The sequence below is a fragment of the Anolis carolinensis genome, chromosome 1, assembly GCF_035594765.1.
Source record: "Anolis carolinensis isolate JA03-04 chromosome 1, rAnoCar3.1.pri, whole genome shotgun sequence".
Lineage (NCBI taxonomy): Eukaryota > Metazoa > Chordata > Lepidosauria > Squamata > Dactyloidae > Anolis > Anolis carolinensis.
The window spans coordinates 50,969,884-50,994,149 of NC_085841.1; the positions used below are offsets into that span (position 1 = coordinate 50,969,884).

The following is a 24,266-nucleotide window of genomic DNA, read 5'->3' on the forward strand; positions in this document are numbered from 1 at the left end:
ATCAAGGGAGAGAAGGTACCATCACCACCAGGGGCTTTGGGGAAAGAGCCAGCCTTTGTTTTCTTTGTTGCCTCTGGCTCAGCTCCTGGAACTCACTCCTTGCAGAACTGAGCCCCTGGCCCTGTGACTCAGTGAAGCAAGAATACCTGCCTGCCTCCAGCGGACCACATCTGTGGGGGCTCAGCCATAGAGGGCCTCCACCATCTTACTCCCTAGGGGAGAAGGGAGGGTATATAAAGGGGGGTTGAAACTCTATGGAGAGGGAGATGGGGGTGGTGGGGGAAGAGATATGTTAATTGCTGTAATAATATGTTTCATGCATATGTTTATGTTTGATGTTTTTATAGTTTTAAAGGGTTTAATCTACAGTTTTATGTTTTTGATTTAGATATGTGATATGTTATATATATATATATATGTGAGGCATTGAATTTTGCCATTTATTATGTTGTAAACCGCTTTGAGTCTCCCCAGGGGTGAGAAAAATGGTATAGAAATGCAGATAATAATAATAATAATAATAATAATAATAATAATAATAGATTATGGGAACTGTAAGGCAAAAGCACTTAGAGGGCAATAAGACATATATGGCCACACAGTAATTGAACTTAAATAACCTGAACAGTAGAAAGTTCTTTTGACAGCGACCAGATCCAACTTTTATATACTTCTCATTTTTATGTGAAATGTCTATTAAATTTGTGAATAAGAACACTCAAGCTTTTAAAAATATAGCTTTTAATGTATATCAATGATTGCTTTTGTTGCATTAATCACCCTCAGTCTCATTTGTTTGGATGTTGAGCAAGGATATTAAACTCACTACTAGAAAACACCTTAATTTCTGATATAGTCAATCAGAGGCACAAAGCTATCAAAATAAAATCTATGGAGTGTCTTAGAATTCTTGCATGGGTACATTATTAGCTAATATATAGCAGTATCAAATATTACCAGGGAGAAAACAGACCACAGCTAGATGACACCTTAATTAAAACACTAAAACAAAAGAGATTCCATGAATCTTTTTTGTTTCAGCATGGACTGACTTGTGATGGCGCAAGGGGTTAAATCCTTGTGCTGGCTAAACTACTGACTTGAAGGTCGAAGGTCGGAGGTTGAAATCCTCCCATTTGTCAGCCCCAGCTGCCCATGTGGGGACATGAGAAGCCTCCCAAAGGGTGTCACCTGGGCAACGTCTTTGTAGACAGCCGATTCTCTCACACTCAAAAATGATTTGCAGTATGTTCTCAATTTGCTTCTGACACGATAAAAAAGCATGGATTGCTACTATAGAAATTGTTAATGTGTATGTAGTTTGTAAATCTATTTTTCCAAAGATATTTCACCACAAACATCTGCACTTCTAGGGAAAATGAAAGAGCTGCACACTATCATCACAGAAATGTAACTGATGCACACCTAAAAGGTATAACTCGCTAGTCTTCAAGCCCCAATCAAACTCGTTATCAGTCATTTGCTTGTCACACAAATGTACTATTGACCACATGCAAGAATGTACCTGATTCCTAATTTGAGGCATACTTTAAAAGCATGCAAGTGAACATCTACTATTTTAAGTAGCAATCAACAGGTTGAGAACTACATTGTAAAATGTAAGCAGCAATCCTGATCATGGCTGAAGATATACAAATAGTATCTGTACATAGTGACTACTTTGCTATTTAAAATTTGACTCCAAAAATATGGCTGACAACACAAAATCATGCTTTCAGGACAGGTCTAAGAAAAGTATTACCCAAATAGGGAATCTGGATGTGTTTATATGCCCAACATGCATACAAGCCAGTCTTTATTTGTCTGTCTTTATTCACAGTTCTTCCTACAGGTTGACTAAAACTGTGCAGGAGGAGGCAGACAATCCTTTTCTTCTGCAGAAGGCCTAATAAAGCAAGAAGCTGCAAGAAAACGCCATATCAAAGAAACAAATTCTACCAGTTCACTGCCTTCTGATCAGCTAAAGGATTTGAAGGAGAGGTGTATTTCTTCTCTCACTTACTTGTAGCAAAGATGTATTTGTTTATTTCTAAGATACTCCAAAATCTATTTATAAGTGAGAGGAGAGTTTATCCTTGCTCTGGTTCATCTTGTTTACTGAAAGACCTTGGAGAGAAGAGAGACTTTTGTCTTACTTATGTAGGTTTGAAGAAAGGAATAAGAACTACTTCTTCCCTTCTCCCAACTGCAGTACTGACACAAGCCGTCAGAAACTGCTGGGAGGCCTCCTTGTGAAAGGGCTAACTGCACCCAGAAAAGTCAAAAGGTGAAAATCCAAATTTCTTATACCTATCTTATGACATATTATGTATTTCAGTTGAACAATGACCTATACAGAATATGCAGAAAGCTACAATATCCTACTCTAGAAAACTCATGACCCCAGTTAAAGTCTGATGGCAGTTGGTTTTAATGACTAAATGCAATCTCCAGCTGCACAATTATATTGGAAACCAACTACTGAGGAATAAAAATGGGATAGGGCCAATTCCTTTATAGCCTTCTTATGGGCTCCCTGAGTATCTGACTGGCCTATGTAAGAAACAGAAAGCTGGAATGCATGAGCCACAATGGACAGAATAAGTGGATATCTAGAATACATGCTTATTTTCAGTTTCAGTACAATAAACATTTTCAAGAATCCATATATTTAAAATTGTTAGATTGCAAGAAGATATTACAAACTATGGTAGAAAGCACAAACCTCTTTAAAGCATGGTGAGGGATTTCTGATTTGTTCAAGCATTGCCCACTTGACTGTTGCTTGCCGTATATTTCCATCATATTCTCTGGAACTCTGAGTACCACCTGGAGTCCCTCTAGATCTTTCATATCCTGGTTCATTGAAATAGGGCTCTGCAACTAATATGAGCGATTGCACAGACACCAATACCTGTGGAGAGGAGATGCAGTTCGAAGAGTTTTCAATGAGTGAAAAAATAATGCAGTGGCTATCATTAGGGCTCATCAGGATAATACAAGACTATTTTGATTCTTAAGCGTTGTATTTTTAGGACTTCTTCAGTAATAGTTGGCAGTTATTTACACATAATGGCATGTTTGGATAGCCATTATGTTTCAACAGGATACTATAGCCAAACATAGAGGCATGTATGACAGAAGATAGCCACTTTTACATTTTAAGGAAATGATTTTTCTTTGTTAGCTAAAATCAGGTCAAAACAACTCAAGAGATTTGTGACTGAAAGTAGTCTTAAGAAGTTCTGAAATTTTCACTGAGCAATGCAACATTAATGAGAAAAAATCAAAACCTCCTTGCAGTAATAAGCACCTGACATTATTAGATTATAGGGAGTTGTAAAAGCATTTTTGCAACAGTCTGTGTACAGGAGGAATAACAGTAATGACACTTGTGTATGAATGTGATCCGATTTTCAGAAGTAGAAGAAGCATTGTTGTAGTGGAATGACACTAGTAGATACAATCCATTAATATCTTCCTCATGTTCATACTGGTGAAGGAAGCAAATGCTGTCTTCTTAAAAAAACTACTGTATATTTCTTAAGTGTAAGTCAAACTCACGTCTAAAATGAGGGTAGATTATTGCTATGACCCGTAGATAAGCTGAGGGTCAGTTTGTGGAGAGGGGAAAGCAAAAGCACTGCCTTGGATATCAGTTTTTATCCTGTTCAGGCATTCAAAGGTCCATAGGTAGCATCATAGTGGAGAGAATGGGGTGTATGTGCCAGTGCTTCTTTTAGGTTTATGTACAACACCTACACTGACCTGTGGATAAATTAACCCAGGATTTTTGGGTTGATTTTATAACTAAAATTTCTAGATTTGTATGCGAGTATACAGATTTTAATTTTTTTAGCTGGGTTGCAGCTCTCCCCATAGTTACAGAGGACAATTCATTTCCAATTGGTTTCTTTTTTTAAGAACAAAAGTGGAACCAAGTCATATTAAGATTATAACTTAAGGAGGGATAATTTCATTCCCATCATGGTGTGCTTAACCTTTTAGATGCTATTAAAATAATAGGAGTATGACAAAGCATGAGAGTCAGTGTGGTTGGTGTAATGGTTTGAGCACTGGACTATGATTCCGGAGACCAGAATTTGAATTCCGGCCTCGTCATGGAAATTCACTGAATGATCTTGGGCAAGTCACACACTCTCAGCCTCAGAGGAAGGCAAACGCAATCCCCTCTGAACAAATCTTAGCAAGAAATAACAGAGTCAGGCATTCAACAACATTGCCAAAAGCATTGTTTGAATTATAATTTTGGCTGTTGGATTCATATTGAGGGTATCAGCCATCTTCTGGGGTTTGGGGGCCACTTTGTTGACTGCCATGCGTTTGATGAGAATTTCACTATGTTGATATAAAAGTGTTACTAGGTGCAGAATTAAAGTCAGGGACGTTATTTCCAACTTGTAACACTGTGGGCTTACTTCTGCATTAATTTTGGCACACTGAATTAATCTGAGGGACTAATATGTTCTGCCTGTCTGGATGAGGATTAAAAAATGGAAAAAAATGGTGACATGAAAAATGGAAAGGGAACAGTCAACTTCAATACACTAATTAGATAATTATGGGGAAATGTTAACTGTCCAGCCAGACCAATGTCATTGCATTCACTTATATCATTCCTTACAGAATGTTCACTTTGATTACTCAGTCAAATCTATGTTTTAAGAATACAAATATGTGGGATTAGACAAAGATGTCTAGGGGCTAAATTTTATTTGTATTCTTATCAAGAGTGGATCCATGGAATGTAAATGGCTCATTAACTCAACTCAAAAATTAAATGGATCTACTCTAATTGAGAGGAACTAGTGCGGCAAAGTGGTTTGAGTGCTGGACTATGATTCTGAGAGTCCAAATCCTGGCTTGACCACTGAAACTCTCTGTATCACTTTGGGCAAATCACATTCTTACAGTTTTACAGGAAGGCAATGGGACCCCCGCTTTTTTTTGCTGAGAAAACCCTGATAAAGATTTTTATTTGGGTCATCATAAGTCAGAAATGACTTGAAGCAACAACAGCTTAATTTGGATTAACAACAGGGTTTAACCCAAACATTGCTATGGCAAGCAATTCCTAGCAGATAATTCAAAAGTACCATGTATTTGTTGATGAATCTTTTCCCCCTTTCTCACCCATCATTTCAGGAATTATTCCCTTTCCACTACATCCCATGTGTCACATGCCATATTGTTCTAAATGGTTCTCCAATCTCCAGGGACAGACTTCAGGGAGATAAAGAGACAGCAGAGCGAAGGGAGAGGTGAGCAGAGAAGATAGGTGCTTACGAGTATTAGTAGAACTGCACAACAAGTTATAATTATTAGATTCTTGCCCTCCACCACAGAGCTAACTTATAAGATGCCTCTCACTAATCAAAGATAGAAAGACCCATCCCAGTGGAACACACCTGTTCTGTTCCCAAAAACATGCTGCATATATGTATCACTTTACTTTTGTGACTCCTTGACACTCCCATTGAGTAACAAAAGACTAGTCCAGAAACATTAATTATAAACTGTTGTCTGGCTTGAATTCTGAATTCCTCCAGAACAACATATTAATTGTAGAAGTTCTTACAAGTGCTTTTGAGGATGCCAATGCTGTCCAGATGTATTCCGCAAAAACAAAGGCTTAAAAAGGATCATAGTACACAGCCATTTATATGCCAGTGTTATCCAACCTAATAACTAAATATTACATGATGTTTTACAAAACAGACAATAAATCAAAATCCCTACTACCATATCATGAATATTAATATAGCATACCTTTCTTTTCAGTTTGTAATTATGCCATGGCAATTCAAATAATTTGTTATTTGCAAATGTAAATTGATAATAGAATAAAATAATGAAAGCCAACATAGTTTATATTAGAAATGAATAATAGGCTATGAAGCAGTAACCTTCAAACAAGCCATAGGATCAGGAAAAAGAGGAGAGCAAAAGCACAACCAGCACATCAGATGTCCAAAAGATGTTGATTTTTTTTTGCTATTTTTAGAATTTTCTGCACTTAGTGCCATTACAAAAATGTGCCATTTCAACAGAGTCAGGCATAAATCTCTTTTTCTGAGAAGCATTGACTGTGAATACTGCTCACATGTAGCTGAAATTATATAGAACTGATATGACCACAATGCCTGAGTATGTTTCCAAAATGGACATCAAATTGCATCAGGCAGCACTCCTAAACTTCTCCCAGCATCCAGTAATGTTATTTAAAAATGCACCAGAAATAGAGAATGGTAGTTCTGGTTGGGTACACAAAAGGTAGTCATACAATGCATTGCTTTTCATTTTATCAGTGAATAGAAACTAGAGGTACTATTTTCATATGAAATCTTTGTTTTTTTGGTGTAACTGTACCCACTGCACACACGCGTGCGCACGCATGCACACACACACACAAACATATCTGCACTAAAGAAGGATGAAAAACGCCACATGCCTGTAAAAAGCTTGATGTCTGAGGATTCCACTTTTCTTCTGGTCTTCCATGCCAGGTGTTAAGTATACTTAAACAAACCTGAAGAAAAAATGTTTCAACAGTGAAATAATTTAGTATATGGTCACAATATAGTAGTAGTAGTAGTAGTAGTAGTAGTAGTAGCAGCAGTTATAATAATGATAAAGATACAACAATAACAAAGTCAGCACTCTACATTCTCTTAGCTTAGAGGTGCAGGAACTCCAGAAAAGTAGAAAAATACTTTTGTTTAACCTGAGAGCACACCTCTCTAGGATCTCTAGGTAATCAAGAATGACTCTATGGTCAACTTCTGCTGGACGCCGACTACAGGTTGGCAATGGAGAATGTAGAGATTCCTAGAGAGGTGTTCTATTAGAAATTTCTAGATCCGCTAGCATGAGTTTATGATCAACTTCTAGCAGAGGTTGATCATATAGTTGCACTAGGGGACCTAGAGATTCCTGGAGATAGTACTGAATGGAAATCGAGAAATAAAGAGACCAGGCATGAAATAAAGAGCTATTTATTGACCTAGATATTCATATCTGAACCTGGGGCTAAGGAAGAGAAAGTTACCTGATGTGGGTCTAGGTCAAGGAACAAGTATCCTCAGCTCACCCCTGGATGAAACACCTGATCCTGAATGACAGTCCAATTATACTCTGGGTTGCTACTTTTGGCCAATCATACTAGAAGACCACTAAGGAAGCCCTCCCCACAAGCTACATAACCTTTTAAGAGACAAGAAACCCCCCCAGGCCAGTCTTCTTCACTGCCCCCTCCCCAAGTCACATAACATAGTGAGGTTATTCTGGAGGTTACCTGCCACCCAATGGGGGTGCCAAAATGTACACCAACTAGTTTTTTTTCACCCATCAATTTCTGCTGTGAAATCAATTTATAGACACCAATTTCCAACTGAAATAGGTACAATGTGGGGTAAAGCTTAAAGAACACATGGAAAAAGAGGGAGGGGGGAGAATTCTTATCCAGCCCCAGAGCAATCAGATTTACTCTCTGTACTGAGGGTGGGTGGGTTGACCAAAACAAGTGGGAACATTGTGTCAGGGGGCTGCTGGCTTAAATAGCCTAGCTTTGCTCCTGTCACCTGGAGAGGGCTGGTGTGGGCACCCACCTCCACATGATTTGACCTAGCCTCGGAAGCCATTCAAAAACATTCCCTTCCATTCAATAGCAAGCCATTCTTTACAGGGAACACATATGAATCAAAATATTGAAGGTCAAACTCACAAATATGGTGGGCTGGCTGTAAAATCAAACAACTATTTACAGTAGAGTCTCACTTATCCAACATAAACGGGCCGACAGAACGTTGGATAAGCGAATATGTTGGATAATAAGGAGAGATTAAGGAGAAGCCTATTAAACATCAAATTAGGTTATGATTTTACAAATTAAGCACCAAAACATCATGCTATACAATAAATTGGACAGAAAAAGTAGTTCAGTATGTAGTAATGCTACGTAGTAATTACTGTATTTATGAATTTAGCACCAAAAATCACAATATATTGAAAACATTGACTACAAAAATGCGTTGGATAATCCAGAACGTTGGATAAGCGAATGTTGGATAGGTGAGACTCTACTGTATCTTACTTCAACCCAGAAATCTGTACATGCAATAACAGGATCGTACATATGATGAGCATTTCTTCTGCTCAGTAGATGGTCAGTGCAGTCAGACTGGACGGAAGTCATTCAGGACAAGTAATGCCAATGCAGACATTATCACTCATATCCAATTCTTAGCAGAGAAGAAATTGTCCCTTGTCAACAATCTATACTTGCCATTAATTTGCAGGTTTTGAGCATGTCAATATCCATTTTATATAGCTCAACTTACTTTTTGCACTGTACACCCTGGCATTTTATTATATAGTCACCATAGTAAAGTAAGCTCTGAACACATTTAACCCAAATGAAATTAAGACAAAATCTCTACCTTTCCATCATTGTAAAGGTTTGGATTGAATCTCACGCTGTGTCCTCCAGTTGTTTCCAGATTCACAAGTGGAGGGGAATTAGGATAGTCTTGTGGAAAATATACATCAAATTCAAAGCAGCCATTTGCATAAGGTGTATCTGCTGGGCCTGTTATCAAAACCTTTGAAAATATATTAAATAAAAGTTACAAGCAAGAACCCTTGTAAATTAGTGGTTTATAAACAGCACTGCAAATAGCAACAAGAACATTTATTTCACCTATTTAATTTATATCTTGTCTTTCTTCTTTCACAGGACTCAAGGCTGTTGTTCTTTTAGTTTACAACAGTATTTGGCTAAGTTCAGCCTGACTTTGATATATCTTGCATTTCTGTTTGACTTCCTGATCTGCAGGTTATCAGCTTCCAGTGTCATCTGTCACGTCTATTTCCGCATGAAGATGCACAATCCCTTTGTTCACAAGCCAGATGATTTCCCACCAGAAACCCCACACATTTATTTCAATTGTACCATGAAATTCATGCCCTTTCTGTTTTCTCATTTGCATAAGCCTTGACACCTGAATCTGAAAATAGATCTATCCAGCAGTTTGCTGTCACACCTTAAGAGCCAGCACCAAAATACCTTTGCTTATGGCAGAGATAAAGAGGAAAAACTGAGCAGCCAGGAAGTCGGAACCATTCCCAAAGGGCAGCTACAATAGATGCTGCTTGCAGCAAGTGTTCTTAGTTACTTCCCCCAGGGTTTGGGCAGGGCAGTTTTGGAAGACATGGGATAGATCAACTATAGGGCTGTTTGGAAAATATTTCCAAAACCAGTCCAAAAAGCCAGATGCCTTAAGGGCAATCTCATTAGCTGGACCATTGGTAAGACATATACCATATATATTCATGTTTAAATTTACATCATATATTAGACAAGGGCATATTTTTATGCCAAAATTATAAATTTTGATATGACCAATGGGAAAGTCAAAGGTTATTTCACAGAGGGGGGAAAAGGTCAGAGTTGCCTCAGGGGGCCAGCTGCGTCTAACATCTTCCTGCCCAGGCATTCAAAAAGACCAGAAGTAGCAATGTGGTATACTTGTTGGGGTTTTACTGGGACAGACTAAACTCTTGCTTATTGCCATTCTATTCAGAGAATGAAATGGTTCCCTTTTTTGATTGGTGTACTTAAATTGAGCTGTAGATGAGTTAACCCAGGTTTCTAGTATCAATTTTTTTACTAACATCTTTAGATGTATGCATAAATATATATGATTAATCTTATTCCTTTTTTTATCCTGTCACCAAACATCATCCATGCGGGGACATGAGAGAAGCCTCCCACAAGGATGGTAAAACATCAAAACATCCGGGCGTCCCCTGGGCAACATCCCTGCAGACGGCCAATTCTCTCACTCCAAAAGCAACTCCAGTTGCTCCTGACACGAAAAACAAAAACAAAAAACCAGACATCATCAATTGGTTTGCTGATAAAATCAAGTAAAACAAAAACCCCTCTTCAAGTATGTTGTCATCATGTTACCATTACTGAACATCTTTAATTTTTAAATCAAACACAGCTGACTGATAATCTGGGGAACAGTGCCCGAACAAAAGTACAGTATTGTGAAATGAGATTCCACTAAGGAGCAGTGAACAGAAACTTTTGCAGGGGAAAAAAACAATTGACATTTGCACAAAAACCTGTGGAGTTATTTCATTTAAATTGCGCTAATATAGTTTTATTTATTTATTTATTTATTTCCATCATTTATATTATAGTTTTCTCTTTAAAGTTTAATCTTTAGGGTTACAAGAATGTGATTTTTCTTTGGAACTGACTCGATCCAGACTGATCTGAGGCAAATTAGGCCCAAATCTGTATCTCTATATTGAGCTCCTAACAAAATCGGAATGCTGTACATGGTCCCAGTCCTGAGAGCGTGTACCTTCATAATGTCTAATCTCTCCTCATCACACCGGACAAAAACACTGGATGAAGAGGAAAGTGGCAGCGATGTTGAAAGTGTTACAGCTTCTTGAGCAAGACGCCGGGCTCTGGCAGCACTGTTTGCATCACTGGCATTTTTCACCTGAGACACGTAGTGGTAATTTACTTTAAACACTAGTTTTCCATCAACATCTTCAGAAACCATCTCAAAGGTATCTGGAAGAATAAAGTATTACCTTTTATTTTAGTAGGGAGAAATTTAATTAGACTGGATAAAGCAGTTGAATTCAAGAAAAGGCATAGCCAGTATATAAACACTCCACAGAAATTCAATACAGATAAAGGGGATAATGAAGCTCCAACCCTATGTTAAGACATAAAAGTTACGCTGCTTCTCATGCTTACAAGAACACTTACCTACTTGTATATAATTTTGGAGTACACTAGTAAGGATGTCATGGTTTAGAGTCTGGTTATGATAGTGATACATGGTCATGGAACAATAAACACATTATCACAACATGCATTAATGGGGAAAATCAGGTGCTAGTTTTATTAAATTGATCTGTGTCCTTCTATTGAAAGATTGAAACTTCTATCTACTTGGAAGCATTGGTGCAGATGAACTAAAAACAGTATATTACCCAATCAAAGAACACATATTTAAAAAAGAGAGAGAAGATGATGTGTGGCACCTAAACATCTATGTATCTATATATAAAAGGATAAAAAAATTTTTGGCCTAGGACAAAACAACAAAACTACACATCCCAGAAACACTAAACTTGGCAACACAACCCCTCATCCATGCCTCTACGTTCATACAACAAAAAGAAAAGAAAAATAAAGTCCTAATTAGAGAGAGAGGAATAATTGTTTTTTATTCAATTGCTGCCAGTTAGAAGTCTAAGCTCTGCCCACTTGGTCTCCTAGCAAGCTACTCAGCCCAGGGGACAGGCACAGTTAGGCCTCAGGCCTCTTCCACACTGCCTATAAGATACAGATTATCTGATTTTAACTGGATTATATGGCAGTGTAGACTCAAGGCCCTTCCCATTTATAATCTTATATTATCTGCTTTGAACTGGGTTATCTTGAGTCCACACTGCCAGATAATTCACTTCAGTGAGCATTTTATACAGCTGTGTAGAAGGGGCCTCATATAATCCAGTTCTAAGCAGATAATATAAAATTATAAATATACAGTAGAGTCTCACTTATCCAACATAAACAGGCCGGCAGAACGTTGGATAAGTGAATATGTTGGATAATAAGAAGAGATTTGCATAGTAATAATACAAATCGAATAATAGAATCAGACAGTTAGGAGAGACCCCTAAAGGCCAACCAGTCCAACCCAACTCTGCCATTGGATGATACAATCCAAGCACTCCCAACAGATGGCCAGCCAGCCTCTCAATAAGAATATGAATAAGAATATCATACAATCCTAAGGTTAGCAGATACCCCTAAGGATCATCCAGTTCAACTTCCTTATATCATGCAGGAGAACACAATCCAACCACTCCTGACAGATGGCCATCCAATATCTGCACAATAATAATACACATCGAATCATAGCATCAGACAGTTAGGAGACACCCCTAAAGGCCATCCAGTCCAACCCAATTCTGCCATGCAGGACACAATCCAAGCACTCCCAACAAATGGCCACCAAGCCTCTCAATACTAATACTAATACTAATAATATCATCATCATACAGTCCTAAGGTTTGGAGTGACCCCTAAGGATCATCCAGATCAACTTCCTTCTACCATGCAGGAGGACACAATCCAAGCACTCCTGACAGATGGCCATCCAGCCTCTACATAATAATGATGATGAAGATAATAATAATAATAATGATAATAATAATAGAAGCATACCCCCTCGCAGGTGCCACCTTGACGTGGTGGGGGGGGGGGCTTAGCCATTCCGAGGATGCTGAGGGCTGTGCTGGCGGTAGTGTAACTACCGGCAGGTCCAACCAAGCCAGAGAGGCCTCAGCGGAGGAATGCAACCAAGTGCACCTAACCCATTAGCATTATGGAGAATCAAACCAAAACGAAGTCTATACTGGCTCGGTCGTCGCCCAGGATAAAAAGGACCGCGGTGGATGCTGCTGATTCTGGACATCCATCGACAAGTGGGCTACGGAATCATCAAAACCCAAATGAACAGTCACAGAAGCGGCAGAAATATACAATGCCAGAAAACCGCACAGTCATGAAATGCTATTACAACTCTGAATTTGAAAAGCGCGGCTACCAAAAAAGGATGCATCAGCTATGGAAACAAGAGTACCCTGACTCACAGATAACAGAACCCCAACTGGCTGACCAACGAAGATTCATAATCAGAAACAAAGTGTTCAGTGAAGCTGAACTCGAAGAAATCCAGAAAATCTGCAAAGCAAATTACCATCAGACCACAGCACAGACAGCAGCAGAGACTCCAGCAACACTTGGAATGGTGGAACAGATTGAACCAGAAGAAAGTGTGGAGCTTTTGCAAGAATTTCATGAACCAGCACTTGAAACACCTGTTGAACCACCAGGAACCTTGACAGCAAGACAACAAGAGCTCAAGGATAAGATCATGGCTCATGCTGCAGCAAATGCAATAAGACAGCGGCTCCCAACTCTAAAAACAGTGCCCAAGAGACACCTGGCGCCTCTCATGAAAGATGTGAATGCAGCACTCTCCACTGTCCAGATAACATCAATTGAACAAACAAACCAGTATGCCTACAGTGCAGCAGTGATAGTAACAGAAGAGCTTGGGCTCCTACAACCAAGGCAGCCCCAAAGAAAATCGACTGGAAAACCAAAGTGGAAGGTCAGGCTTGAGTTGAAAATCAAGAAACTTAGATCAGATGCAAGTAACCTGAAAAATATGAAAGAGAAGAAATTGAAGAATGACAAAATCAAGCAATACCTGATCAGAAAGTACTGGCTGAACACCAGAAAAATTGAAGAAGCTTTGGAAATTGTGAAAGAACAAATTACAGCAACAGCCAGAAAAATTGAAAGATATGAAGCCAGAATCATCCAGTACAGACAAAATCAACTGTTTCAATCAGACCAAAGACGGTTCTACCAGAGCCTGAACCAAACAACAGACACAGTAACCATAAAGCCAGAGAAAACTGCAACAACAAAGTTCTGGAAAGAGCTTTGGGAAAATAATAAGAACTACAACAAAAACGCTGGGTGGATAAAGCAGTTTGAAGGAAAATTCTCACAGAACAAAATGGAACAGATGGAAATAACAACTGAAATGATCAGCAAACGAGTGCAAAAAGCCAAGAACTGGACATCGCCTGGTAGTGATCAACTTCATGGATTTTGGCTCAAACATCTGATTACTTTACATGGAAAAATGGCCCAACAATTCAATGAGATGATGCAGAAAGGAAGTATCAGTGAATGGCTAACAACTGGAAGAACATACCTGATACAAAAGGATCCAGCAAAAGGAGCAACACCAGGAAACTACAGGCCAATAACGTGTCTGCCCACTATGTTTAAACTACTGACTGGCATCATAGCTGACAGAATTCAAGACTATCTTGAAGAAAAAAAACATCTTGCCAGATGAACAGAAAGGCAAAAAACGGAAAAGCAGGGGCACAAAAGACCAGTTATTGATTGACAAAATGATTCTGGAGAACTGTAAAAGCCGAAAAGCTAATCTTCACATGACGTGGATTGACTACAAAAAGGCCTTTGACTCACTCCCACACAGCTGGATCATCAAGTGCCTGGACGCCATCGGGATTAGTAAAAACGTTGGCACCTTCATTGAAAACATGATGGAACACTGGAAAACTGAACTGTTTGTTGGAAATGAAAGCTATGGACTTGTCAACATCAGGAGAGGAATTTTCCAGGGAGACTCATTGTCCCCCCTGCTTTTCATTATTGCCATGATCCCTCTGTCAACAATCTTACAAAAAGCAAATCTCGGCTATCAAACATCTAAGAATTCTCACAAAATTTCACATCTGATATATATGGATGACCTGAAGCTGTATGGAAAAACGGAAACTGAAATCCAGTCTCTGACTAACACTGTCTGAATCTTTAGCACTGATATCAGCATGGAGTTTGGCTTGGACAAATGTTCGACAGTGGCATTGAAGAAGGGAAACATCATTGAAAATGAGGGCATAAAGATGCCTAATGGCCAAACAATAAAGTGTCACCAGCCAGAGGCCTATAAATATCTGGGCATACTACAGCTGGACAACATCAAGCATGAACATGTGAAAACTGTGGTCAGCAAAGAATACTCACAAAGGGTCAGAAAAATTCTCAAAAGCAAGCTCAATGGAGGCAACACCATCAAGGCCATAAACACCTGGGCCATACCTATCATAAGATATACTGCTGGCATCATAAACTGGACACAGATGGAACTGGACAATTTGGACAGAAAAACAAGAAAACTCATGACCATTCATCATTCACTGCACCCTCGCAGTGATGTTGACCGGCTGTATCTGACTAGAAGATCAGGGGGCAGAGGACTCTTACAAGTAAAACAAGCAGTCAAAGAAGAAGAACATGCCCTGGCAGAATATGTAAAGCAAAGTGAAGAACCTGCTTTGATTGAAGTCAAAAATCAGAAACTCCTCAAAGCACAGCAGACAAAAAACCAGTACAAGAAAACCACACTACAAACTAGAGCTGACAGCTGGCACAACAAAACATTGCATGGAAAGTTCCTTGACAAAATTGAAGGAAAAGCTGATAAGGAGAAGACCTGGCTCTGGCTCACAAATGGGACCCTGAAGAAGGAGACAGAAGGCCTGATCCTTGCAGCCCAGGAGCAAGCCATCAGAACAAATGCAATCAAGGCCAAGATCGAAAAATCAGCTGATGACCCAAAATGCAGACTGTGCAAGGAAACCGACGAAACCATTGATCATATCCTCAGCTGCTGTAAGAAAATTGCACAGACAGACTACAAACAGAGGCACAACTATGTGGCCCAAATGATTCATTGGAACTTATGCCTCAAGTACCACCTGCCAGCAGCAAAGAACTGGTGGGATCACAAACCTGCAAAAGTATTGGAAAATGAGCATGCAAAGATACTGTGGGACTTCCGAATCCAGACTGACAAAGTTCTGGAACACAACACACCAGACATCACAGTTGTGGAAAAGAAAAAGGTTTGGATCATTGATGTCGCCATCCCAGGTGACAGTCGCATTGACGAAAAACAACAGGAAAAACTCAGCCGCTATCAGGACCTCAAGACTGAACTTCAAAGACTCTGGCAGAAACCAGTGCAGGTGGTCCCAGTGGTGATGGGCACATTGGGTGCCGTGCCAAAAGATCTCCGCCAGCATTTGGAAACAATAGACATTGACAAAATTACGATTTGCCAGCTGCAAAAGGCCACCCTGCTGGGATCTGCACGCATCATCCGAAAATACATCACACAGTCCTAGACACTTGGGAAGTGTTCGACTTGTGATTTTGTGATATGAAATCCAGCATATCTATCTTGTTTGCTGTGTCATAATAAAATAATAATAGAGGCATAAAATCCAAGAGTTTGGAGAGACCCCTAAGGGTCATCCAGCCCAACCCTTTCTACTATGCAGCAGGACACAATTCAAGCATTCACAACACATGGACAACGTATAAGTACTATACAATTCTACACAGGGACATAGACCCCCTCTACCCTCACCACTTTCACAGTACACAAACAACCAAATGCATACTAAACATAAAGACAACCATACAACAGACATTCAATACCACCACTACCTCAACAAGTTCTCACCAACACCACCAGACAACGCCACACCAATGCGTGGCCGGGCACAGCTAGTCTATATATATAAAAGAGTGATGGCATCACGGCGATTCACAAAACAACAAAAGTACAGGCCCCCCAACCTCAAAATTTGACAACACAACCCATCATCCACGCCTCAAGGTTGATACAACAAAAAGAAAAGAAAAATAAAGTCCTAATTAGAGGGAGAGCAATAATTTTTTTTATCCAATTACTGCCAGTTTAGAGGGCTAATCTCTGCCCACTTGGTTGCCTAGCAACCAAGGGACAGCCAGGTTTCAGTTAGGGGACAGGCAGATTTAGGCCTCACTTAGACTTCTTCCACAGATTATCTAATTTGCACTGGATTATATGGCAGTGTAGACTCAAGGCCCTTCAACACAGCTATATATCCCATTTATAATCTTATATTATCTGCTTTGCACTGGATTATCTTGACTCCACACTGCCATATAATCCACTTTAGTGTGCATTTTATACAGCTGTGAAGAAGGAGCCTCATATAATCCAGTTCTGAGCAGATAATATAATATTAGAAATATACAGTACAGTCTCACTTATCCAACGTAAACAGGCTGGCAGGATAAGTGAATATGTTGGATAATAAGAAGGGATTCAGGAAAAGCCAATTGAACATCAAATTAGGTAATCGTTATACAAATTAAGCACCAAAACATCATATTATACAACAAATTTGACAGAAAAAGTAGTTCCATGCGCAGTAATGCTATGTAGTATTTACAGTAGAGTCTCACTTATCCAACACTCGCTTATCCAACGTTCTGGATTATCCAACGCATTTTTGTAGTCAATGCTTTCAATATATCGTGATATTTTGGTGCTAAATTCATAAATACAGTAATTACTATATAGCATTACTGTGTACTGAACTACTTTTTCTGACAAATTTGTTGTCTAACATGATGCTTTGGTGCTTAATTTGTAAAATAATAACTTAATTTGATGTTTAACAGGGTTATCCTTAATTCCTCATTATCCAACATATTCACTTATCCAACGTTCTGCCGGCCCGTTTATGTTGGATAAGTGAGACTCTACTGTACTGTATTTACAAATTTACCACTAAAATATCACAATAAGTTTAAAACACTGACTACAAAAACATTGATTATGAAAAGGCAGACTGCGTTGGATAATCCAGAACATTGTATAAGCGAATGTTGGATAAGTGAGATTCTTCTTTAATATGAAATAATTACTGGGATAGAATAATGCAAAACAATATAATCTCTAAAACCAGGACAGTAAATAAACAGGGGAATTCCACACAGGAAACAATCAGGGCCAGCTAACACCTCCCAACAAAGTATTCCAATCATCAAAGTCTGGCAAATCCTGTTTTCTCAGGGCCACAGACAGTAGAAGCACATAAAATATCGCAAACAACACCACTCTGAAAACAAGGGAATTCCAGACAGGAAACAATCAGGGCCAGCTAACACCTCCCAACAAAAAATTCACTCAGGGAGGAAACAGCCAGGCTTTAAAGCTGCAAGGCCATTACATCCTAATCATTTTTCCTAATTGCAGCATTCATACTTGCCTCCAACAAACAAAAAAAACCAATCAGAAATATTGTATATTCACAACCTTTAGGAAATAATATCCCCTGATGGCGCAGCGTGTTAAAGTGCTGAGCTGCTGAACTTCTGGACCGAAAGGCCACAGGTTTGAATTGGGGGAGCGGAGAGAGCCCCCACTGTTAGCCCCAGCTTCTGCCAACCCAGAAGTTCGAAAACATGCAAATGTGAGTGCATCAATAGGTACTGCTCCGGCGGGAAGGTAACGCCGCTCCATGTAGTCATCCCACATGACCTTGGAAGAGTCTACGGACAACGCCGGCTCTTCGGCTTAGAAATGGAGATGAGCACCAACCTCCAGAGCAAGACACGACTGGACTTAATCTCTGGGGAAAACCTTTACCCTTGACCTTAACTACCACCAATTCCTCAATACTTTATTTCCCATACCACCAGACTTCGCCACAGCAACGCGTGGCCGGGCACAGCTAGTATATATATATAAATGTAATGTGCGGTTTTACTATGGAGTAAACAACAAAACCACTGAACCAAATCACACCAAATTTGGCCACAAAAGACATAGTTATCTAATCTATGTCTTTCAAACAAAAACCCTAGAAAAATAGTCCAAATTACAGAGGATGAGGAAGAGCCTTTCTCCCCATAATTGCCAGTCAGAAACTTAGGCCCTGCTGCCATTAAGCCCCACCCCTTTGTATTCTAGCAACTCCCTCAGCCAAAATGATGCCCAGAGCACAGGCAGAATGCACTTAGGCCTATCCACACTGCCTATAAAATACAGATTATCTTATTTGAACTGGAGTATATGGCAGTGTAGATTCAAGGCCCTTCCACACAGCTATATAACCCAGAATGCCAAGGAACATAATCCACAGTATCTGCTTTGAACTGGGTTATCTTGAGTCCACACTGCCGTATAATCCAGTTCAGTGTGGATTTTATACATCTGTGTAGAAGGGGCCTCATATAATCCAGTTCTAAGCAGATAATATAAGATTATAAATATATAATAATTACTGTGATATAATAATACAGAATAATACAATCTCTAACATCAGGACAGTAAATTAAGAGCAACACTCTGAAAACAGGGAAATTGGAAATTCCAGAAAAGAAACAATCAGGGTCAGCTAACAGCTCCCAACAAAAGATTCCCCTAGGGAGAAAGCAGCCAGGCTTTGAAGCTGCAAGGCCATTAAATGCTAATCAAGGTGACTAATTGCAGCATTCATACTTGCTGCACCGAGATTATTAATTGCTATTCAACCTGGCCAACCAAGGATTCTGCAAGGTAGAAAGTGGCCAGGCTTGCAAGCAGCAAGGCTATTCAGTGCTGTTCTTCCTGGCTAACCAAGATTTCCCCTAGGTAGAAAACCCCAGGCTTCGAAGCCACGAGGCTACTCTGTCCCATTCAACCTGGCCTAGCAAAGATGCCCTATGTAGAAAGCAGCCGGGCTTTTAAGCTGCAAGACTATTCAGTGCAATTCAAGCTGTCCAAACAAGAATTCCCCTACAAAGGAAGTAGCCGGGCTTCTTTGACTGAGGGTGCTACTCCAGCTCGCCAAACAAGGATTCTCCTAGCTATAACACAGCCAGGCATTGAAGCTGCAAGGCTATTCAGTGCAATTCAACCAGACCAACAAAGGATTTACCTTGGTAGAAGGCAGCCAGGCTTTGAAGCAGCGATACTATTCTGTACTATTGAAGCTGACCAACCAAATATTACCCTAGGTAACAAGCAGCCAGGCTTTGAAGTAGTGAGGCTATTCATGAAAACCTGGCTCTTCACACAGGCCTTTGATTAAAGACTGCCCATCCCCATAACAATTATGTTCCTTGACCATTTCTGCATCAGTTGCACTCGCTGATTTTAATTCCATGTTTTATTAAGTGTGTTTTTTATTTCTATAGGTTAATGTTTAAAATTTAATAATTTGTGTATGTTTTTTGTTTATTGATGTATTGTATATTGTTATTGTTTTTATCTGGTATTATCTGTAAGCTGCTCCAAGTCCCCTTCGGGGGAGATGGAGGCGGAGTATAAATAAACTTCTTCTTCTTCTTCTTCTTCTTCTTCTTCTTCTTCTTCTTCTTCTCATTCTTCTCATTCTTCTCATTCTTCTCATTCTTCTTCTTCTTCTTCTTATTATTATTATAAGCCACAGCAACGCATGGCCGGGCACAGCTAGTTTCATATAAATCTTTTATGTAAAGCTTAGCCAAAAGAAGTGTCTATGTAAGCAACTTAACCAAACACAGTACTTACAGCTAGGGTTACATATGAGTGCTGGGCAATTTACTTTTCAGCTGGAATGTTTTCAGCAGATTTGTTAAGATAATCTGTAGAGACTTCTGATTTGTAAGAAGACCTGATTATCCTTGGGAAATGAACAATTATCTTGAATGAAATCTCAACTGAAAATCCTTTGGCAAAATTACAAAGTCCTGAACTGCAGTTGGATTGTTAATCTGTGAAAATTAGTCTTTGAAAAATATAGAAAGATCAGAAAAAGTTATCTATGACACGGTTTTAAGCTGTTTCATTCTTCAACCTTTTTAGGCCTCATCAGCCATATAATACAGTTTCAGAATTCAGTTTAACTGCATTGAGTTGGATTATATGTGTCTATACTGTTATATAATGCATTTCAATGCAATTAAACTGCATTATATGGCAGTGTACAGGGGGCCTTAGAAACTTCAAACTTGAATAAAGGGACTTTTGTTTACCCAAAACATTACTTTCAATTGGTGATCTAACAGAGGGTCTAAAGAAGCTGAAACAGCTAATTATTAAACGTAAGCTTGCACCCATCCCTACTCTTTAGGAATTAGGTATGGAATCAACCTAAAGCAAGTGTGACTAGAACAACTTATATTCTTTTTATTTATTTATTTCTGCTACTTATGCAGGAAAAAATCCCATTGGCGTTTTTTCTTTTTTTTGTAGCTGCATCACATTCTTTTTTCTATAAGCTTATAGGGCCAGTATCATTTCCTCCTCTAATCTGAAAAGTTCTATGCACATCAATGGAAGTTTATAAAGATTTTTTTTAACTTTTAAAAAACCCTTTAGATACACATTTTCCACTTATTTAAGAAAAAAGCCTAAGAATGGTTATTTGTTTTTGTGCCACAACACCAAAATGCACAGATTTACTTTCAACTTACCGAACTGGAGTTTTTTCATCACAACCACATATTTTTCTTCAAGGGATCTTAAAACAGATAAAGGTTTGGGCTTCACTGCAACCTTTTTAGAGTATTCAGCCAATTTTCTCTCTGTAATAAAAGATATAAAAAAGAGAATTATATTAACATAATATTTCAAAATATTACTTTCTATTACATTTGTTTTCCTTTCAATGGAGCAACACAGCAACGACTAAGAGGCCAAACAGAAACAACAGTAACTTCCACTGAAAGATAGATTTTTTTAAAGACTCTATTTTCCTATCTAGGAAAAATGTAAGGGTTCACGTATGTGCCAAAATTTAGCCTTTGGCAACATGACCTTAGCATTGCTAAAAGTGCAACAATGCTTAGTACTGAAGAGTCAAGAATAACTCAGAGCTGACATTAGTAATAGAGCTAAATAGCCTAAGTGACCCAAAGTGTCTTTCCTTCTTGACTATCCATCCCGACCACTCTGTGATGTAAACTAATACTCTTAGGAATGTTCTTGTCACCTCTTCTCTTGCTGTCAGTCCTCTCAGCTCTCCTCTGGAATGAAGCTAGTTTAGATTGGCACCCTGAGTAACTTTCCTAATCTAGAATGCAGATCCTATAACAAAGCCTTTAGGGTTTCTTTTCAAGCCACTAGTATCTCTGCTTCTTAATCAGGACCTCTAACCACTAAACATGCACTCTCTATTAAGGCTAATCTTAATTTTGTCTTGGTTTTGGTCATTCTTCAGAGGTATCACTAAAGTGTTAAGGGGATTTTAAGGAGATGCAAAGCCACAGGGACAAATGTTTTTTTATTATTATTAATTTTGTATTAGTACCATCATTCTTTTTGTTGGATATACTGCAGAAACCTAAACCAAACCCCACATTCATTACCATAAATATGTTTGTCTTTGAAGTTGTTTGCTGCATAAGAGCAAAGTTTTGATACAACTGTTTTTAGATGCAACATACTTTCAATTTATATAGACATCAGCTATATTTGAGCTAACTAAAGCTTTTCATATTTACTCCACCAGTTTACAAATGCCACAGGAAGTTGAGTGACAACTTGTTAAAAACGATATGTTTTCAAAACAAAACTATAAGAATTAATCAATTGAAACAATCTAAAGTAAACAGCAGTTAAATCCTTGGCCCCATGTTTTGTTTTAAAGATTCCTTTGCTTAATTGTTCTTTTGCCCCTTTGCTGAGAATTGCTGAAAGTTAGTGTCATTAATACAGTTATATCCAGTTGAGCCACGTATACCAAAAAATAATGCTCCTAAAGGAGGATTTGTTTTTACCTTGGTTCGCTTGGCGCAAACTTGTTGTAGCAGCATACACAATCTCAGCAGTCCTCTGGATATCTGGCACCAAAAGTGTCAGTCCCTCTGGTTCTTGATCTGATGTATCTGACTTCACTCCAGTTTTTGATTTGTCCTTTTTAGATCTGCAAAATAAATCACTGTGTCTTTAGGAAAAGTTGATACAGTAGAGTCTCACTTATCCAACACTCGCTTATCCAACGTTCTGGATTATCCAACGCATTTTTGTAGTCAATGTTTTCAATACATCGTGATATTTTGGTGCTAAATTCGTAAATACAGTAATTACTACATAGCATTACTGCATATTGAACTACTTTTTCTGTCAGATTTGTTGTTAAACATGATGTTTTGGTGCTTAATTTGTAAAATCATAACTTAATTTGATGTGTAATAGGCTTTTCCTTAATCCCTCCTTATTATCCAACATATTCGCTTATCAACATTCTGCTGACCCGTTTATGTTGGATAAGTGAGACTCTACTGTAACTTTAAAAAGAAATACAGCTATTGAGGTGAAACTTGCTACAATGGCAAACACTGTTAGCCTATCAAGTTTCAGAACATTTCACTTATCCATGAATTTATGGGGAATTTTCAAAGTTTTTATAAACAACATTTAAAAAAAACTACAAGAGCTATCTCCTTGAATTTTCTATACAATGACACAAGATAACAGGGGTTCATTCCCCCACCTTTCAGAAATATTCATACATCTACTGATTTTAGGGAATTTTTTAAAGTTTTGATAAAAACGTTAAAAAAAGCTGTAACAGCTATCTCATTGAATGTCTCTCATATTAACCGATAGAACTTCCATTTACGGATTTCTTGTCAGCCTAGCACTAGAAGAATCAGTCAGTTCTCTGCAGATTCAACAATTGATTGGAACTCTGGCTGGCTGCTGCTACGGACGGACAAATCTCTCCCCTATTCTGATTAGGGCTTTCTGATGCTGAGCAGAATTCTGGGAAATGTAGTTTAGGGAAGACCCTTTTCATTCTCTGGCATAGGGCTCCTCGCCTTCCCAAACTACATCTCCCAGAATTCTGTGCTTTCTTTTCCCAGCAAACTGCTTTCTCCCTGCTGTTTCTCTCTCCTAATGGCAAGAAGCCATTAATCTAAAGAGGAAAGGCAGCCTTTTTGGCTTTGCACTGCTTCCTTGCGCTGAAAATAAAACTGACTTTGGGAGGCTTCTCAGATTTACAAAATGCATAGGGCAAAGTATTGGGTAAGTTTTGAGTCTTAATTTTTGGCACGGGCCACGCCCACGTGTCAGATATTGCCTTGTAAGTACGAATTTAACTAACTTGATACAACTTACGAGGACTAACGAAAAATGTACAGCCCTCCTCTCTAGGAATGCTCACACAATACTTCAAGTTCATAGCAGAAGTAAAACAGGGCAGAAGTTAATTAGACAAACAGAAATTTTAGTTTACTTCTGAGCCTGCTTTTTCTAAATCTCATTATTAGCATTCCATTTTCAATTCTCAAATAACAGTAAATCTAATCTTTGCATTACTGATTCTTTCCATAATTTTCTTTGCTCTATTGGTCTTCTCTATTCCCACCTTTAGCCTGTGGTTACTGTTTAGTATTCCACTAATCAACTCATTTTTGTGACTCCACATCATTTTCTTTCTGATTCTTCTTCACGAGTTATCTGCCCCTGCTTGCTATTTATAAAGATTATTGAGTATATTCACTCAGTAGTTGTGCTTATCTTTCACCTCTGATTTCCCCATATTCTCCTCTTTAGTTTGGTTCATTCTTATTTAAATCCAATATCTTTTTCTGGCTCTTCATGCTATTTTTCATTTTTTTTTATCACTGTCTGCGGAATTCTTACCAGTCGGTATGTAATTACTTTCACCTTCCACTTTTTAATAGAAGGCCTCAGCTCATTTAGTCCAGCTAGCTGGTTCCTTTTGGCTTTCCCCAACTAATTTTTAGCATTATGTAACTAAATTAGAGTTTAAATCTA

General features: G+C 38.7%; 1 protein-coding gene across 1 annotated transcript in view; it reads right to left on the reverse strand.

Moving 5' to 3' along the window:
• birc6 (baculoviral IAP repeat containing 6) overlaps positions 1–24,266 on the reverse strand; it is a 212,235-nt gene that overhangs the window by 7,756 nt on the left and 180,213 nt on the right. The window contains 6 exon segments of the mRNA XM_008125474.3: positions 2,726–2,914; positions 6,473–6,550; positions 8,460–8,621; positions 10,398–10,615; positions 20,954–21,064; positions 22,259–22,404. Of these exon segments, the coding sequence (XP_008123681.2) occupies positions 2,726–2,914; positions 6,473–6,550; positions 8,460–8,621; positions 10,398–10,615; positions 20,954–21,064; positions 22,259–22,404 (904 nt within the window).